We start from the raw sequence: 15873 nt of genomic DNA, 5'->3' as shown, positions 1-15873 counted from the left end.
TCACGAACACGCTTTATGATTTATTGAATTAACGCCCCTGTGCACGCCCCCCTCTTCTCTCTCTCTCTTCAGTTTCAATAGGCTGCAGCGCCAGTGAGGCAGTTCTGCGCGCACTGGAACCCCGGGATTCAATTGGTGGAAACAGAAAGTGGAGCCCCGTCCTTTTTTTTTTTTTTTTTTTTTTTTTTTTCGCTGCAGGAGGAGCAGACTTGGAGGAAATTGAGAGACGCCGCTCAGCAGCAGCAGCAGCAGCAGTAGTCTGCGCAGTTTAGAGAGAAAACGGCACGGCCTCCTGTGCTGCACGGCATGAGGGACTTCACCCAAACTGCGCACTGACTCCGCAGGATGCACCGCTGCAGCTGCGTAGTTAGTTGAGGACACACTGGCACAAGCCCGTTCCGGACGTGTGCAAGAATTTTAGAGAGGGGCCTAACTGGTTGCTGACCGCAGCTGCAACATTTGGTTTCCCCACTGAGTGTTTATCATTCCTGGTCTCAGGAGAGCCCTGCGCTGTGGCCTTGTAGCGGACATGGGAAATGTAAACAGGAGTCGGGCTGGATTTTAAACTACGCAGACGTCCCAAGTCCTCCTCCCGCCTCCTTCTCCTCCTCCTCCCGGGCCGTCCGAGACGGAGATGGAGACGGAGAGGATCGTGCCTGAGCAGGAGGGAGAGGCTGAACTGCCCATGCACAACGTTCATGGAACCAACCGGATCAGACCATCCTCCTACCGGGCCCTGCGCAGCGCTGTGTCCACCCTGGCCCGCCTAGATGATTTCAGCCGTGAGAAGATCGGCGCGGGCTTCTTCTCCGAGGTGTTCAAGGTGAGAAAACAATCTAAATAGTGATGAGAGGTGTTTCACTTACTTCCACGAGCTGAGTCGGAGCCATGTTTATGGCAAACTCCAGGTTGAACATCCTGTAGTCTGAGTTGAACCACTAAATTTTCTCTATTTAAGACTGCAGCGCAATGCACTTCCTGACGCCCTCGAATGAGTTGTTGACTTCCTGTCAAGTCTCTTGATGATGCTGAATAACTGCTGAGGAAGTTGATGATGCATTTTTCTTTTATTTTCTTTTTTTTAATTTTTTGGAAAAATGGCAGCATGGTGGAAACTTGCACCAAGTTGTTCCATTTCTCATTTTGTGTGCACACCTGTTTGCAGCAACATTCAGTGTAAGATGGACCCCCCCCCCCCCCCAACAAAAAAAAAGTGTGTAAGTAGATACAGCCAGTGCAGGTAGATCATGTACACCTGTAGGTAACCCTACTCTTGCCTCTGTTTGCCCCAGCAGCCTTCATCCCTTTGTCATGCTGCTGTTCAGTTGCATAGAGCCTAATTCTGGGGTACGCCTCATTAATGATGGCTCTGAATTGCCAGGATGCGATGGTGTCAAAGACATTACTCTGGGGTGCTGACCAAGGAGAAAATGGGCCGAGTGGTGATGGAGATTTATTTCCAGATGTCACAATGTAGCACGAGTTATTGTGTGGACTGATTTTTGTCAACACTTGTAGCACTGCAGTTATACAAGAGAGTCGCCAAACTTTACAGGTGACTGTAAAATAAAAGCAGAGTTTGTAGATGGGTGAAGGCCCCCACTTCACTGTTTTCCTCATATATTCATGTGGTCTATAAACCTAATGTTTACCAGCTGCAGTAGCCTAGTTGGTATTGCTTTAATCTTGTGAGTCTGTGTTTCATCATAGCAAAAATGTGGTCCTGTAACTGCAGCAGGAGCTGCAGCAAGGTGTTTTTGAGGATTTTAGCAGGTGTTTGTCCTTTTGTCTGTGTCTGGTTATTGTCAACATAAGTGTCACAACTGTCCACAGTACAGTTGTGAAACGTTACAGGTGTGCGTGGTTGAATTTGCAGACGGGTGTGGTGCAGCCTAAGAATTGATTGGGGTTTATTCAAGCATCATGGGGATTTGTGAGTTTAATCTGGAGCATAATGGGGCTTCATGGCAGCACTTGTTATCATCTTTGATAAAGCTGCTGATTCTTAGCTGCAGATTAATGAACTAATCCATAACGGTTGCAACTCTGGATTTCTTGACTGTCAGCTCAGATCACCGCAGCAGCATTTGACATAAACTGAAAAGAGTTCAAACCAGATTCTTTCCTTTAATAGTATTAAAGTTGAAATGATGCATTTTATATTTCTGATTGAACAGGTGAATTTCTGAACATTAAGAGCCGGGTCAACACTGATTAACTGCTGTCTGGAAAGCTTTTGGTGAGAGATGATTACTGCTTAGTCCGCCTCTTCTCTTTCATACAAACTTGGAAGTAAAGTGAGTGCTGTCAAAATCTGAACCCAGAAAAGAGTAGCATGTAACACACCTGATTAAGGCAGTGATTCGCAGGCAGTATAGATGGATGCAGTATATTATAGCAGTGTTGGTTTTTCACACACTGCAACACACTTGTTCATGTGATTCAATGTGTTTTTCCTGCTTATTTAAATTTTATTTGCTGTGTGAAAATGAGTGGTGGGACTCTTTTGAAGGTGAAGGCAGTCCTCAAGGATTTATAACTTTTCTTTTTTATGTACTAGTAGATTTTATATTCAATTTTGAACTCTGAGTAAGTGGAATGAACTTTTTTTTTTAAAACAGTCACACAGACCTCGCAGTTGTCAGTGGGCTTGATGGTGAGAATAATTTAGCTGCAGCTCTTGTCCAGGTGTGTGAAGGAGATTTTGGAGGTCTTTCCTTCCAGCTGCTGTCAGACTCTACAATGTACAACAGCACTGAATGTACACGTGAATACACACAGGCATACACTGGGGTCTGTACACATCTCCTACCTTGTACAGTGTATATTTTTGTCTTTTGTGTGTCTATAGCATTATTGTTGTTGGATTGTGACGCAACCAGTTAGCGATTTATTCCTGCTCTGTCCACTCCGCTGCTGTAACAATGTGAGTTTTACCAACTGTGGGGCTAATAAAGGCTGTCTCATCTTATCATGATATATATATATATATATATATATATATATATATATATATATATATATATATATATATATATATATATATATATATATATATATATATATATATATATGCGTGATACTTGGCAAGTTATTATATGTACCAATCTGGACTTAAACTGCTGCAGATTATATTTATTTATGTATGTATTTATAGATACATTTAGGGTGCAGTTGTGTGGCTTTAGATGCCCTCATTGTACGCATATAAACAGAAATACTTGTAGGTTAAGTTACCCTCCAATAGATCACTGCCTTGTTGAATGCTTCCTTTCTTGCCTTTTGTGTTAATGCATTTGATTTATATATTTGAAGGTGGTAATGTGATTAATTTGGTAATCAAGTCGTCACAGACGTGTGCTAAGAGAGGAAGGCCTACTCTTCAGTATTAACAGTAATGCCTACAATAAAGCCTGCTTCTTGTGAAGAGATTATCATGAGCTCCTTCACATTGACGCCAGGAACTGTGCCAAACACCTACATGAGGTAATGTGCATTAGTTTGATTGTTAGATCTGTCATTACAACCAGCTGTTAACCTGTATGTCAGAAGGAAATATGCTGCTCCGGCTGTTCTCAGTGTGATCCACTTTCCTTTTAAAAGCATTAGTGGGGTTTTATAGGATAAATTTGGCCTCTTGCAGCTTTGCTTGTCTGCAGATTGTTGCACAACTAAACTCATAATCTGAAATCACATGGAGTGGATGTATAAGATGCTGAATATAGTCATTATTTTGATATATAAAAAATCTCCTATTAAGGTGGAGTTCCATGTAAAGCAGGAGATTTTCAGGTTTGGAGGTTATTTTATTTAAGTGAGCACATTACAGGGTTATGTCTCTTTGCATTTTAAATATTCCAGAAAAATTGCTCTTGTATTTCCTGGAACATTTAGAAATGTAAAAAAAAATGATTCTGGAGTCAAACACCATTTTCACACATCCACTGCAGCCCTGAACTTCTCTAGATATAATCCAGTTAGGTGCATGTGAGATCTCAGTTGAATCAGGCATTAGGTGCCCTTTATCTGGCCAGTTCCTCTGTACAAAGTTTGTGGAAAAAAAGCAGTGACTGTCCAGCGGGCAAATGAGCGTCATCTACGCCCTCCTGCCTAAACCAGAGTATTTCCAGAAGGGAGAGTTTGTATCTGACACAGACGAGAGAGTCCTGATATTCATGTTGGAGTCCATTTGTACAAAGAAGTAGTTTTTACAAGAAATTGACTCATATTGTAGCATTAAACCTTATCATACAAAAAAGGATCAAATAAAAACATCTGAAGCTTTTAAGTGCTTCAGTTTAAAAGAAGTCTGGAGCAATTCGGCCTCTCTAAATAAGGTTTTTTGTGTTGTAACTTCACTCTTTGTGCGGTTTTCTTTCTCAAAAAAAGGCTCTTGAGGCTACTTGGCTTCTTAAAGCCGCTCCTTCAGCTTTGCCCTTTGAATGGCCAATGAGCATGCAAATGTCACTGTGCTTACTGCGGGCTTGTTAAGTTAGCCTTGTTAATCTTGAGTGTGGATGAGCCTGCTCTTTGATAGTGCAATATAAATGCAAAATTGTTACCACAGCTATCAGTCACATTTATAAGTGTGCTGACACGGCTGACTGAACAGCTGCTTGTGTATCCAGGTTTAGTTCAGAGGAAAAGGCTGGACTGTTCTGCAGAAAATTCCCTCCCAGATGTTGTGTTCTTCTTTTTGTGTGTGTGTGTGTGTGTGTGTCTAAACTCTACTAAACTGAAAGTGTTTATGGTGCATGCTTCGAATTGGATGCTCTGCACTTGCTCACAAAGGCCTCCTGGCCTCCTGCCATGCGTGTGCTGCTGTTGTGCTTCGGTTCCCCAGCACAGATCAATGGTGGCTCGCAGCAGGCAGGCAGACAGGCATTCACCTCTCCAGAGAGAAATTGTGCAATCTGGGATGAGGGGAAAGAATAAGAGGGTAAGACAACAAAAAAAAAAAAAAAAAACGGAAGGGAAGGGAGCACACGTGTCAAGACAGATCCTCCAGGTGCTTCTTCATCTTTGTTTTAATATTCTTCAAAGCAAAATTCCGAATGTGGCTGTTTAGTGCCAGCTTTGGATTTGTGCAATAGTTTCAATTCATCAGCCGGATAACCCAGAGGCTCGAAAGCAATAAAACACCTATTCAAAATTAAATGGCATCAGCCAAAGTTTTCAGTTCACTACAGGATGTGGTTAGTTATTCTGTCCCTTTCTCAGTGCTGCAGAGAGTTGAACAAACAAATTGGATCAGTTTCTGATTGGATTATTGTTCTATTAACTGCACCATGTTCCAGCTGTTTCTCTAGTAGATGGCATATTAATGCCTGATGTCTAAGAGCAAGGACACATGTATGATTTGGTTCTCATTTAGATCTCCATAATTTACTAGACTTGGAAATCTGCAAAGGCAACTTCAGTGCATCATTTGAAGTCCTGTCAGTTCAGATTTTTTATTTATTTATTTATTTTTTTCTTTTCTAAAATGGCTCTGTATTGTCTTTCACTTGTTGACGACCTTTAAGTGTAGTTCAGGCCTGAGCACCGACAGTGCGTAGGCCCTGTTGTAGTGATCGTCTGTCATAAAGTTATTCCGATGTTTCGATCTGCTTTTGTGTAATGTCTTTGCTTATATTGCTAAATAGAGTGCAGTCAGCATAATTTATGAAGGACTTATATATAAAATGAAGAAATAACCTGTTTTTCAACAATTAAGAGTCTGTTATTGTACCTACATTATAATCAATCCAGTGCTTTTTGGCCACTAAACATATCTTTATATAATTGTGATGTTATATTTGTTGTGATTTCTGCAGCCTTATGAGCCAGATTTCTGTCTAAAAAGACATTTTTATGTCAATGACAGTTTTTACCTTGTTATAGAAATTAAGTTTCTTGCTCCAAATGACCTGACATCATTCATGAGAGATGTTTGACACGTTTCACAGATTGCAAGTCAACAAATCAGCCAGGAATAGAACCTCCAACCTTCTATTGGTAGGTGACCTGCTCTACCTCCTGAGCTACAGCCACACTTAAGTCCCACTTAGTGGCATGAGGAAATCTGAAGTGATGAGGAATTTGTTAAAATCCTGTGCTGAAGGCATCACGTGAGCACAGGAAACATCTTGGGAACTGAACTGGTTGCAGATTGAACAATCCATTGGACCTGTATTCTTATCAGCTTATCTATTATCAGTACAGGTATGTGTTTTTTTTCAGTTGCACATGGCAAAACGGTGATGCCAATCATGATGTTGAACTTTTTTTTTTTTTATATACACACACACACACACACACACAAATTGATTGCACAAGGAAGTCTTATAAAGAATTTCTCAAAAGTTCCCAAATGTCATTATTTGGATGTGATTTACATATACACTATACTGCCAGAAGTATTCACACACTTCACCATGCACCTAGGCGTTCAGACTGCTTCTACAAACATTAGTGAAAGAATGTGTCGCTCAGTGAATTCCAGCACGGTACCATGAAAGGATGCCACCTGTGCAACAAGTTCAGTCATGAAAGTTCCTCGCTACTAAATATTCCAGTCAGCTGTTAGTGGTATTATAACAAAGTGGAAGCAATTGGGAACGACAGCAACTCAGCCACAGAGTGGTCAGTGGATGCTGAGGTGCATAGTGCACAGAGGTCACCAGCTTTCTGCAGAGTCAATCGCTACAGACCTCCAAACTAAATGTGTAATTCGGATTAGCTCAACAGTGCGTAGAGATATTCATAGACTGGGTTTCCATAGACAAGCAGCTCCATCCAAGCCTTACATCACCAAGCGCACTGCAAAGCAGTGGTGTAAAGCATGCCAGCACTGGACTCTAGAGCAGTGGAAATGTGTTCTCTGAAATGATGAATCACACTTCTGTCTGGCAATCTGATGGATGAGTCTGGGTTTGGCAGTTGCCAGGAGAACGGTACTTGTCTGACTGCATTGCAGCAAGTGTAAAGAATGCACTTCTGGAAGAATGGTCAAAAATTCCCATAAACACACTCTTAAATCTTGTGGAAACACCAACATCATGTTAAATGCTGACATCAAACCTCTTTGCAACCCACCTCCACTCCAGCCCCTCCTTTTGATGCTGTTTAATTTGTGTCCTCTGTTACTGATGCTTCATCTAGCTCCTGTGCTGGAGTCTGGAAAACTGGAGACAAGGGAGAGCAGGTGTGTGTGTGTGTGTGTGTCTGGGGAGAGGTCCTAGAGCAGAGCCCTACTACCATAAAATTACTACAGATGTGCTGCTGACTGAGCTATAGTTATTATCTGGGATCTAACCATAGTATCTTTCAGTGTAGTGCAGTTTTCCAGTGGTTCATTCTTTATACTAATTACTCAGAGCAACCTATTAGCTTAATGTTATATTTAACCAACATACTGTTCGTGAGTGGTGTTGATCTTGGTAAAATCTGAAGTTTTTAATAATTGTTTTTCAGTTAAAATGTTTTTTTTTTTTTTTTTTTTTTTTTTTTTTTTCTCTAATCTGGTTGCTTTATTCTTTCGAGTTTCAGTAGTTCTATCCACTTTTCACAAATACCGTACATTTCCATGACACAGTGAGAGGCTCACCATAAGAAAGCAAGTCATCCTGGTAATTATCATACATGCTCTGATTAGCCCGACTAGAGTCTGTGTGTGCAGACGCTTGTGGTAGACTCTGTTTAAAATACAATATATGATAACAAGCTCACAGAGACTAAGTGGATAAGAAGGGGAATTTAAAAGACCACAATCTCTGTGATTGAAGTGTGTGTGTGTGTGTGTGTGTGTGTGTGTGTGTGTGTGTGTGTGTGTGTGTGCGTGTGCGCGCGCGCGCATGTGTCAGTCAGCTGCTTATGACAGAGTGAAGGAAATGGTTTGTCAAACGCTGCTGTTGCTTGTGTGAATGCTTATCAAGTTTATATCTGCTTTATATCAAGATTTGTTGTTTGGCCCAAATAAGAAAATCACCATAATCAGCTTTTTGTCTTGTAGTGATATTCTGTTCTGCTTTTAAATGTGGTTTAGTCCTTTTTTTTTTTTTTTTTTTTTAAATCATTTTCTTAGATAAGTATTTGTTAGAAGGGCTGTGATATTTGATCATATAAATAAACTTTAAACTGGTGCTAGATTATTTCCAGCTCAGCATTTATCAGTGTTAGTGATTTATCTTAGCCATTTATCCACTGTATAAAACCACGTGTCCACTACTTTTAGGTGAGCAACTCTTCCCGGTTGTCCAATCCTCGGATACCTCCAGGCTGTGTTTTTTTTTTTTATTTATTTATTTTTTTTCTTTCTTCTGGCTAGGACCCTGTAAGGTGATTCCCAAAGAGCGGTTAGCCAAAAACTCAGCACATCTGCTTATCCATTACTGCTAGTTTACTGTTAACTCTTCTGCTCTAACCTGTTCACATTCACTGATTTACTTTTTTTTTTTTTTTTTTTTTTTTCCCCTTCAGGTTAGTTAATTAACGGAGCCTCAGGCTACTGCAGAAATGGGCCTTGGGGTACTTGTTATTCCTGGTTGGGAATCACTGTATAGGTGGCAGGAATTTTTGTTGTAAGAGAGGCTGCTGTTCTAACATTTTATAGATTTAGCAGTTGTTTTTGCAATCATTATTACCACAGTCTGTTTTTAGATTATGACATACATGGCTTTTCTGAAGAAAACAAAATCTTTTCTTACCTCTTATTGGTTTCATGCTTCCTGAATCTGCATGAGGGAGAGGGAACTTAAAAAAAAAAAAAAAAAAAAAAAAATTGACCAGTGAATCTGGGAATCTCCCATCAGGACATGTTGGGATGTAATCAATTCATAGTAAATCCTGGTGGCTGGAACAATTTCAGCTCTGGAAAGATGGAGCAACAACAAAAGAGGAGGAGGAAAAAAAAAAAAAAAAAACACACTGATCCTCAGTGTTGCATACACACAAACTGCGGTCCATCAGCTTTCAGCCTGTGTGCTTGTGATCATTTTCAGTGTTTGGGATTGGGAGGCTGTGTGTTCATGTTACTGTTGGATGGTGGTGTCGGTATGAGAAAGCCAGTGCAGACTTGAAAATGATTGCCTTAGCGTGGCACTTTTCCCTCATTATTCCCCTCCTCTGCTGTTCCAGTCGGGGCCTGCTTCACTGCAGCTCGCTGCACAAACATTTAGCTTTGTTTATGTTCTGCGCAGCCACACAAACACGAAAGTGCTGAGCATGTGGCGTTCCTGTCTTCACTTAAACCGCTGTGTTTGTTGAATAAAATATTCTGACTTGACCAGAGATTAAAATGGGTAATTGTGCAACTCTTGCCCAACACTTCTGTTTTCAGATCTTCCCCTTTTTTTTTTTTTTTTTTTTTTTTTTTTGCTCGCTCATGGTTACCAATAGATTTATATCAAGAGATAGTTTGTTTACATCAGTGCACAATGAGCGTTTCCTCCCGTCCACTTGTTGGTGGGGCTGTAGCCTTAGCTAAACCTCAAGGAAAGCAACTCCCCTGTAAGAAGGTAAACAAATGTCTGTGTTTGTCGCCAGTAACAGTCGCTCAGTTCTTCACTGCTCCATTAAAGAGTCACTTCAGGAAAACAACTGTAAACTACATACTTGCTCACTTCTTGTGGGTCTCAAAGCCACACGCAGTGTAATTTTTGGTGTTTTCTCCAAAATTTCTGCCACCATCCAAATCCTTTGGAAATAAATTGAAATTGAACATTTCAGTTGTAAATGACACAGATCATCTCTCTCCAGAAAATATGTCCTGACTGTATTTCAGGGCTCTTCAACTCCAGGCCTCGAGAGCCGGTGTCCTGCAGGTTTTAGATGTGTCTCTGCTTCAACACACCTGAGTCAAATATAGAAGTCATTAGCAGGACTCCGGAGAACTTGACTGCATACTGAGGAGGTAATTCAGACATTTGATTCAGGTGTGTTGGATCAGGGACACATCTAAAACCTGCAGGACACCGGCTCTCGAGGCCTGGATTTGAAGAGCCCTGCTGTATTTGATAACCTGACAGATTCCCTCTGAAAAGCTCAAATAAAGGACAAAAATAATGGATTACTTTCCAAAAGTGTGCATGACTTTGAGGAGGATTAAAAGCTGAAAATGCACGATGGCTTTCAAGCCTTTATTATGAGTCGAGCTCTAACAACTTCCTACAGTTCTTACTGGCTGATTAAATAATAGAATGAAATTCCTTCTTTGTTGTTTCCCTCAGTCTCTTATTTTGGAAAATCATTTAAAAAACTGTCAGATTGCCTTCAGGATGGTCTGCTTGAATTTAAGAAGGCTCCTCTGCAGCCTCAACACACAGCATGGATGTGCACTTCCAGATCTTTCCTTCTTATTAGCACAGCTCAGAGTACTGATCCAATATTGGCGCCCCATTTTTCCTGTTACCCATTATTTTTAATTATTACATGAGATGAAGAACATCATTTAGAACCCAGCGCCGGTATTCATCACGGGTATCAATAATCTCTGATGGCACAAGTATTTAGTATTACTTATAGATGTTGTATTTAATGTGGATTGGGCACATTGTAACTGAGCCACTTGATACTGTAAGGTGGCTCATTTAGAAGCTGTGTAGCTTCATGTATAAACTTGGTGTGGAGTGGGTCTTTAAACCCAACCATGCCTGACTATGTAACAGTGGAGGAAATAATTTTTCTAGAAATTATCCAGCAGGTGACGTGAGTGCAAATGGTCTTTAGTCTTCTAGATCCTGAGTTTAAATTCAGCCACGTCTAACTGCACCCATGTGATAATTGTGTATTAATCCAGTGGATTCAGACCTGATTTTCATGTTTGTCTGTGAATATGACATAAGTCGGCATTAGTATCCCCCTCGAGGTCAGAGACTATGAGCATGTATTACTGCATGCATGAACTTAAGTGACCCCTCTTTTGTTTTGGCTTGTTTGAGGAAAGATAAGAGGCGTGGCCAGCTTTGTGTTGCTGTTCAACAGACAGTGATCGGTTTTGTGTCGGCTTGTGGACTGCACGCCTCCTGGATCAGGTTGTGTTTCTGAACCCGACCCGACCACACAGAGTAGGACCTCCCTGCTTGTTTACTGAAGGGCCCTGTTTGGCTGGTGCCGCATGTCTGTCATTTGCATGCGTGTTATTGACACACTTACACATTTTGCTCTTATAGTATGAAGAAGCACATTGAACCTCAGGCAGCAACTTAAGCCTTGACTTGTTTTGCACAAGTCATTATCTGTCATGCACAAATACACCCCCCCCTATACTTTACTCAGTATGTTCACATTTCAGCATAAACCTCACGTCAGTTTGGTTGAAGTGTTGCTTCCTTTGTTAAAAGCAATGGCTTGAAATGCTGATTGTGAGATTAAATTGTGCCTTCCTTCTGTTAAAATGCTGCACAGGAAGCACATTCACTGATGATTTCACTTTTTTTGAAGGGGAAATTTTGCATTCATTTGTATCTACAAGCCACTAACACTGTACGGGCATTTAACACGTCAGTGCCATAATGACACATTTGTTTTGCTGTGTAGAGCAGTATGATACAAGAAACACATTTTAGACCAGTCTTGAGACATTCCCACCGACGTCTTCCCACTTTTTGATTCCCAATGTGATTTAAAGGTTGATTTACTTTAATGAAAAGTATATGCTATAAGCTAGAGAAATCATAAAACTGCCTGCTGCTGGTGGGAAGCTGAAGTAACCATGAAATCCGCAAGGCCTTTGGAGTTGACCCCATGTCTGGAGGCAGTTTTTCTGTGTGTGTGTGTGTGTGTGTGTGTGTGTGTGTGTCTGGTTGGCTGTGTGGTCACACTCAACCAACTGCACTCCACCTCTGCAACCCTGCAGCAGTGTGCAATTTGTTCTGCAGAGATTTTCTTTTTCTGCTACCAGCCAGAATCACCACTACAAGGTGAAAGTATGTGGCTGTATAGCCACAAAAATACTTTCATACATGAAATGCTGCTTTTTGCAACCATATAGACATAGCTTCCAGGTCTGGAACATGAAGCCAGTGCTAAAGTGTCTTAAACCTGCATTCTTATTAATATCCCTCCGGGGGTGATGCCTCTGGTTGCAAAAGGACTCCTGGTTCTGTGAATGTCTAATGGGGGGAAAACAGGGGAAAACTCATCAGCTCTGGGAACTGACCTCAGTTCTCAGATGAGTTTATGGTTTCAGTCACTCATGTTGGGTCGTACTGGATTAAAAAAATTAGGTCCATTTTATAATTAATGGTTCTTCTAAGTGTCAGCAGGATTTTCCAGGGTACACTCTTGTGACTTATCATCTCAAGTCCTAAGCCAATCAACATGCAGTTCACTGTTGCACCTACTCCTCCTCATTACAACCAGTTTCAAAACACTGAGATGAGGCTGAAAACACTAATCTCAAAGTTTCAAAATGGGAATTTGGAAACCAGTGACTGATGTCACTGTAGCTACAACCATCTTTTATACTGTTTTCAACCAGATGGCTCGCCCCCTGATGGCCATTAAATAGCTTTAAAGCACTTGCTCAGAGGCTTCACTTCTGAGACCTGGAACCTGTGTCCATCGTTTATCCTGTACATGATGTTAGCAAGTGCTTCAGTCAACAGTAGCCAGAAGAAAACACGTGCTTCATTCAAACTGCTGACAGCAGTTCACTGGCTGCAGGTATCTTACCCGGTGTTTAGCTAAACCCTTGGGTACAGCTTACAACATTAACTGTAAGAAGGTGTAAATCTGGCAGCACTGCAGAAACTGCAATCTGTCAGGTTAAACTACAGGTCTGGTCTTTGTGAGACTGCAACAAATATCTGCAGTTTTTCTGCTTGCACAGTCTACATATGCTCTTAAACAAATCTTTTCAGTGCATCGTCCATCTGCAGTATCTGGCACGTCCTCCTCTCTCTTGCTGTGAATCAGTCTGCCTCACCGGACCACTGGCTAATGACAGACGCTGCTGCACATGTTGGCTTTGCAGAGCGAGTGAGCAAAAGATGCCAGTGACCTTTCCTCTGCTGACAGCAGCACTTTACGAGGCTCAGTGTGTTTTGAAGGCGAGCTTTAGGGTGTGGCTGGGCACATGCATGTGAGCAGAAGTCTTTCGTGTCTGTGTATTCTCTGTGTGTAATTGCTTTATATCATCGGATAATCTCTATGTAGGCATGGACATTCCAGTGGCGAGTCCTTGGAGATGACCATCAAAGTGCTTGGAATGAAAAACACCACGCGTACACTGTGGGGTTTCTAGAGTTGAGCCTTTCAGATTTGGGGAAAGGAACAAAAAAAAAAACAAACATGTAAGAAAATGTTGCACTTGAGCTCCATTCTGAGTCAGACTCTATAATGATGATGCATGAGACATTGTTTGCTGGGAAGCTTAAACTGTCAGGACAAAATTTGATGGGTCAAACAGGGTTGCAATTCCAAGCACTGCTGTATCAGCAGTTGGAGCATGTTTGCGATGTAACTTGCCTGTGCGAGTCGGTGTATGTGTGTGGCTGCCCATTAATCACAGGATTATAGATGAGAGTGTAAAAAACAAAACGTATTCGTCTAAGTGCGAAGGCAGAAGAACATGAACAAGTGTGCTGTGAATCCACAGCCGTGCAGGCTGCCTTCCAGAGAAACTGGTGCTAATGTGTTCAGGAAGAGGCTTCTCAAGTATAAAGTAACCTTTAATCAGCTTCAGGCTCCATCTTGCTGCCCACATGAGTCTGCATCAGCCTCTAAGTGCAGTAGATGTATGAGGAGAAGTAGAAATTAGTCCTGCACCCTCCACACTCTTGCTGCTCAGACTTCCTTTTCCTGCAACAGGAAGCAAACTGCTGTACACATGTGTCCGTGTGCGATTTACATGTGTGCACCCACGCATGTGTGCAGCACTCACAGGCTGGAGTCCTTAAGTGGCCTTGTAAAGAAGACTAAGCAGTCAGTCAATGAGAGTCAGTCTCTGCCACAGTAAGTGGGCAGCCCTGTGTGTGCGTGTGTGTGTTTGTGTGTGTGTTAATGGCATTACTCACTGCACTCTAGTCTGTACTCTAATAGGCTTTGTGGTTTTTCTATCACCACTCTGATCCAGAGCCCAGTTGAGATCCAGGCCAGTGTCACTCTGACTTGAGTTTACGACTCCAGACTTTGACTCTCTCACGCTCGCTCGCTCCTTCACTTCACATTGATGTCACAGATGAAGATTAAAAACTTGCCAGTTTAGCTTTTATTATTGGCTAAAAGGAAATTTGGTTTACAGCCAAGCACTGAGGTCACAATTCTTGATGCCACATGTAAATAAGTGTCGACTAAACACTGAATTGCACCCTGCTAATACTAACAGATTGACTGGCTTTGAAATGACAGTTGAACTGGAACATTTAACACTAGTTCAGAGTCTGTTTGTGGATACAAAACTGCACTTCTCTCAACCACCCAGTCTTTTTAATTGAGTTTAAATCAGAATCCTGCAAAAAAAACCTGACATTTCCCATCAACCTCAGCTGTGGTTTGTGATCAGTGCTAACTGGTTAGCACTGATGGGTATTTCCTCTGAAATGCTTTGCATCAAACCAGTGTTGGCAGCATTTTCACTGAGCTTGACTTCATGCAGTAATGTTTGAGCGCTTTCCTGATCCCAGAAAAGTAATGTTGAAATACCAGAAATAAAAGGCATTCTTGTTTGACGACAGGGTCACCTGCCTTGGTGTCATCAGCTATTGAAAGTGAAACGGATGTGACTTGACTAATGGAAGAGAACTGGAGCAAATTTAAACAAGAGAAAGGAACGTTCAAAATCTGAACTCGTGGTGCCAAAAGAATGGAGTGTGCATGTCTTCATGCTCCATGTAAACAATTGTACTCAAATTTTTTTTTCTGACCAGTGTTGTCCAGAATTATGTCGAAAGAACTAGGAAAAGGATGCAAAGCATCAAAATCTTCTATTCTACATACAGACCTTTTTATTGAATAGAATAAGTTTTTACAGGACTGATCGAGTGGATGGCCCAGTAAATACACCCAAAGGTCAAACTGTGCAATGCTCAGAGAAATTGTTAAAAACCCAAGAGCTATGTCTCACTCTACAGGCCTCAGTTTACATATTAAATATTAAAGTTCATGACAATACAAATAGCGAAAGACTGAACAAGTATGGCTTGTTTGAAGGTTTACCAGGAGAAAGCTGCTTCTCTCTAAAAGAACAAGGAAGCACAGCTTAGGTTTGCAAAGTTACATCTGAACAAACCACAAGACTTCTGGAACAATGTCCTCTGGACAGATCAGACCAAAGTGGAGATGTTTGACCATAATGCACAGCACCATGTTTGGTGAAAGTCAAACACAGCATATCAGCACAAACACCTTTTACCAACTATCAGCACGGTGGTGGAGGGGTGATGATTTGGGCTTGTTATGCAGCCACAGGACCTGCACACCTTAGTGATTGGTATACATGGTTCATGGTTGACTCAAAGTATTCTAGGGTCAAATGTGAGGCTGTCTGTCTGACAGCTAAAGCTTGGCACAAACTGGGTCATGAAACAGGACTATGATCTAAAGCACAGCAGCAGAATGACTGATTTTATTTATTTTTTTCCCCAAAGTGCTGCAATGGACCAGTCAAAGTTCACACTTAAACCTGACTGAAATGCTGTGGTGGGGCTTTAAGAGAGCTGTGCATAAACGAGTGCCTGCAGACCTCAATGAACAGAAGAGTCTGTCAAAATTCCTCCACAATAATGTGAGAGACTGATCATAAAGTCATAAAGAAAACAGTTATCTCAAGGTATTGCTGCTAAGAGTGGTTCTACAAGCTATTGAATCATTGGGATATACTTCACAGAACTGCACAGGACGTTTTTTTTTTTTTTTTGTTTGTTTGTTTCTTCTTCATGATGCATATTTGAA

General features: G+C 41.4%; 1 protein-coding gene across 1 annotated transcript in view; it reads left to right on the top strand.

Moving 5' to 3' along the window:
* Window positions 1-203: 203 nt before the first annotated feature.
* tesk1b (testis associated actin remodelling kinase 1b) overlaps window positions 204-15873 on the top strand; it is a 30130-nt gene continuing 14460 nt past the window's right edge. Inside the window, exon 1 of the mRNA XM_030753272.1 lies at window positions 204-823. Coding sequence (XP_030609132.1) covers window positions 635-823 — 189 coding nt within the window. The 5' untranslated portion in view covers window positions 204-634. The remainder of the gene's footprint in view (window positions 824-15873) is intronic.

The sequence above is a fragment of the Archocentrus centrarchus genome, chromosome 18 (assembly GCF_007364275.1).
Source record: "Archocentrus centrarchus isolate MPI-CPG fArcCen1 chromosome 18, fArcCen1, whole genome shotgun sequence".
Lineage (NCBI taxonomy): Eukaryota > Metazoa > Chordata > Actinopteri > Cichliformes > Cichlidae > Archocentrus > Archocentrus centrarchus.
Note: the sequence above shows the minus strand (reverse complement) of the source record. Positions and strands in the feature narration are given on the sequence as shown.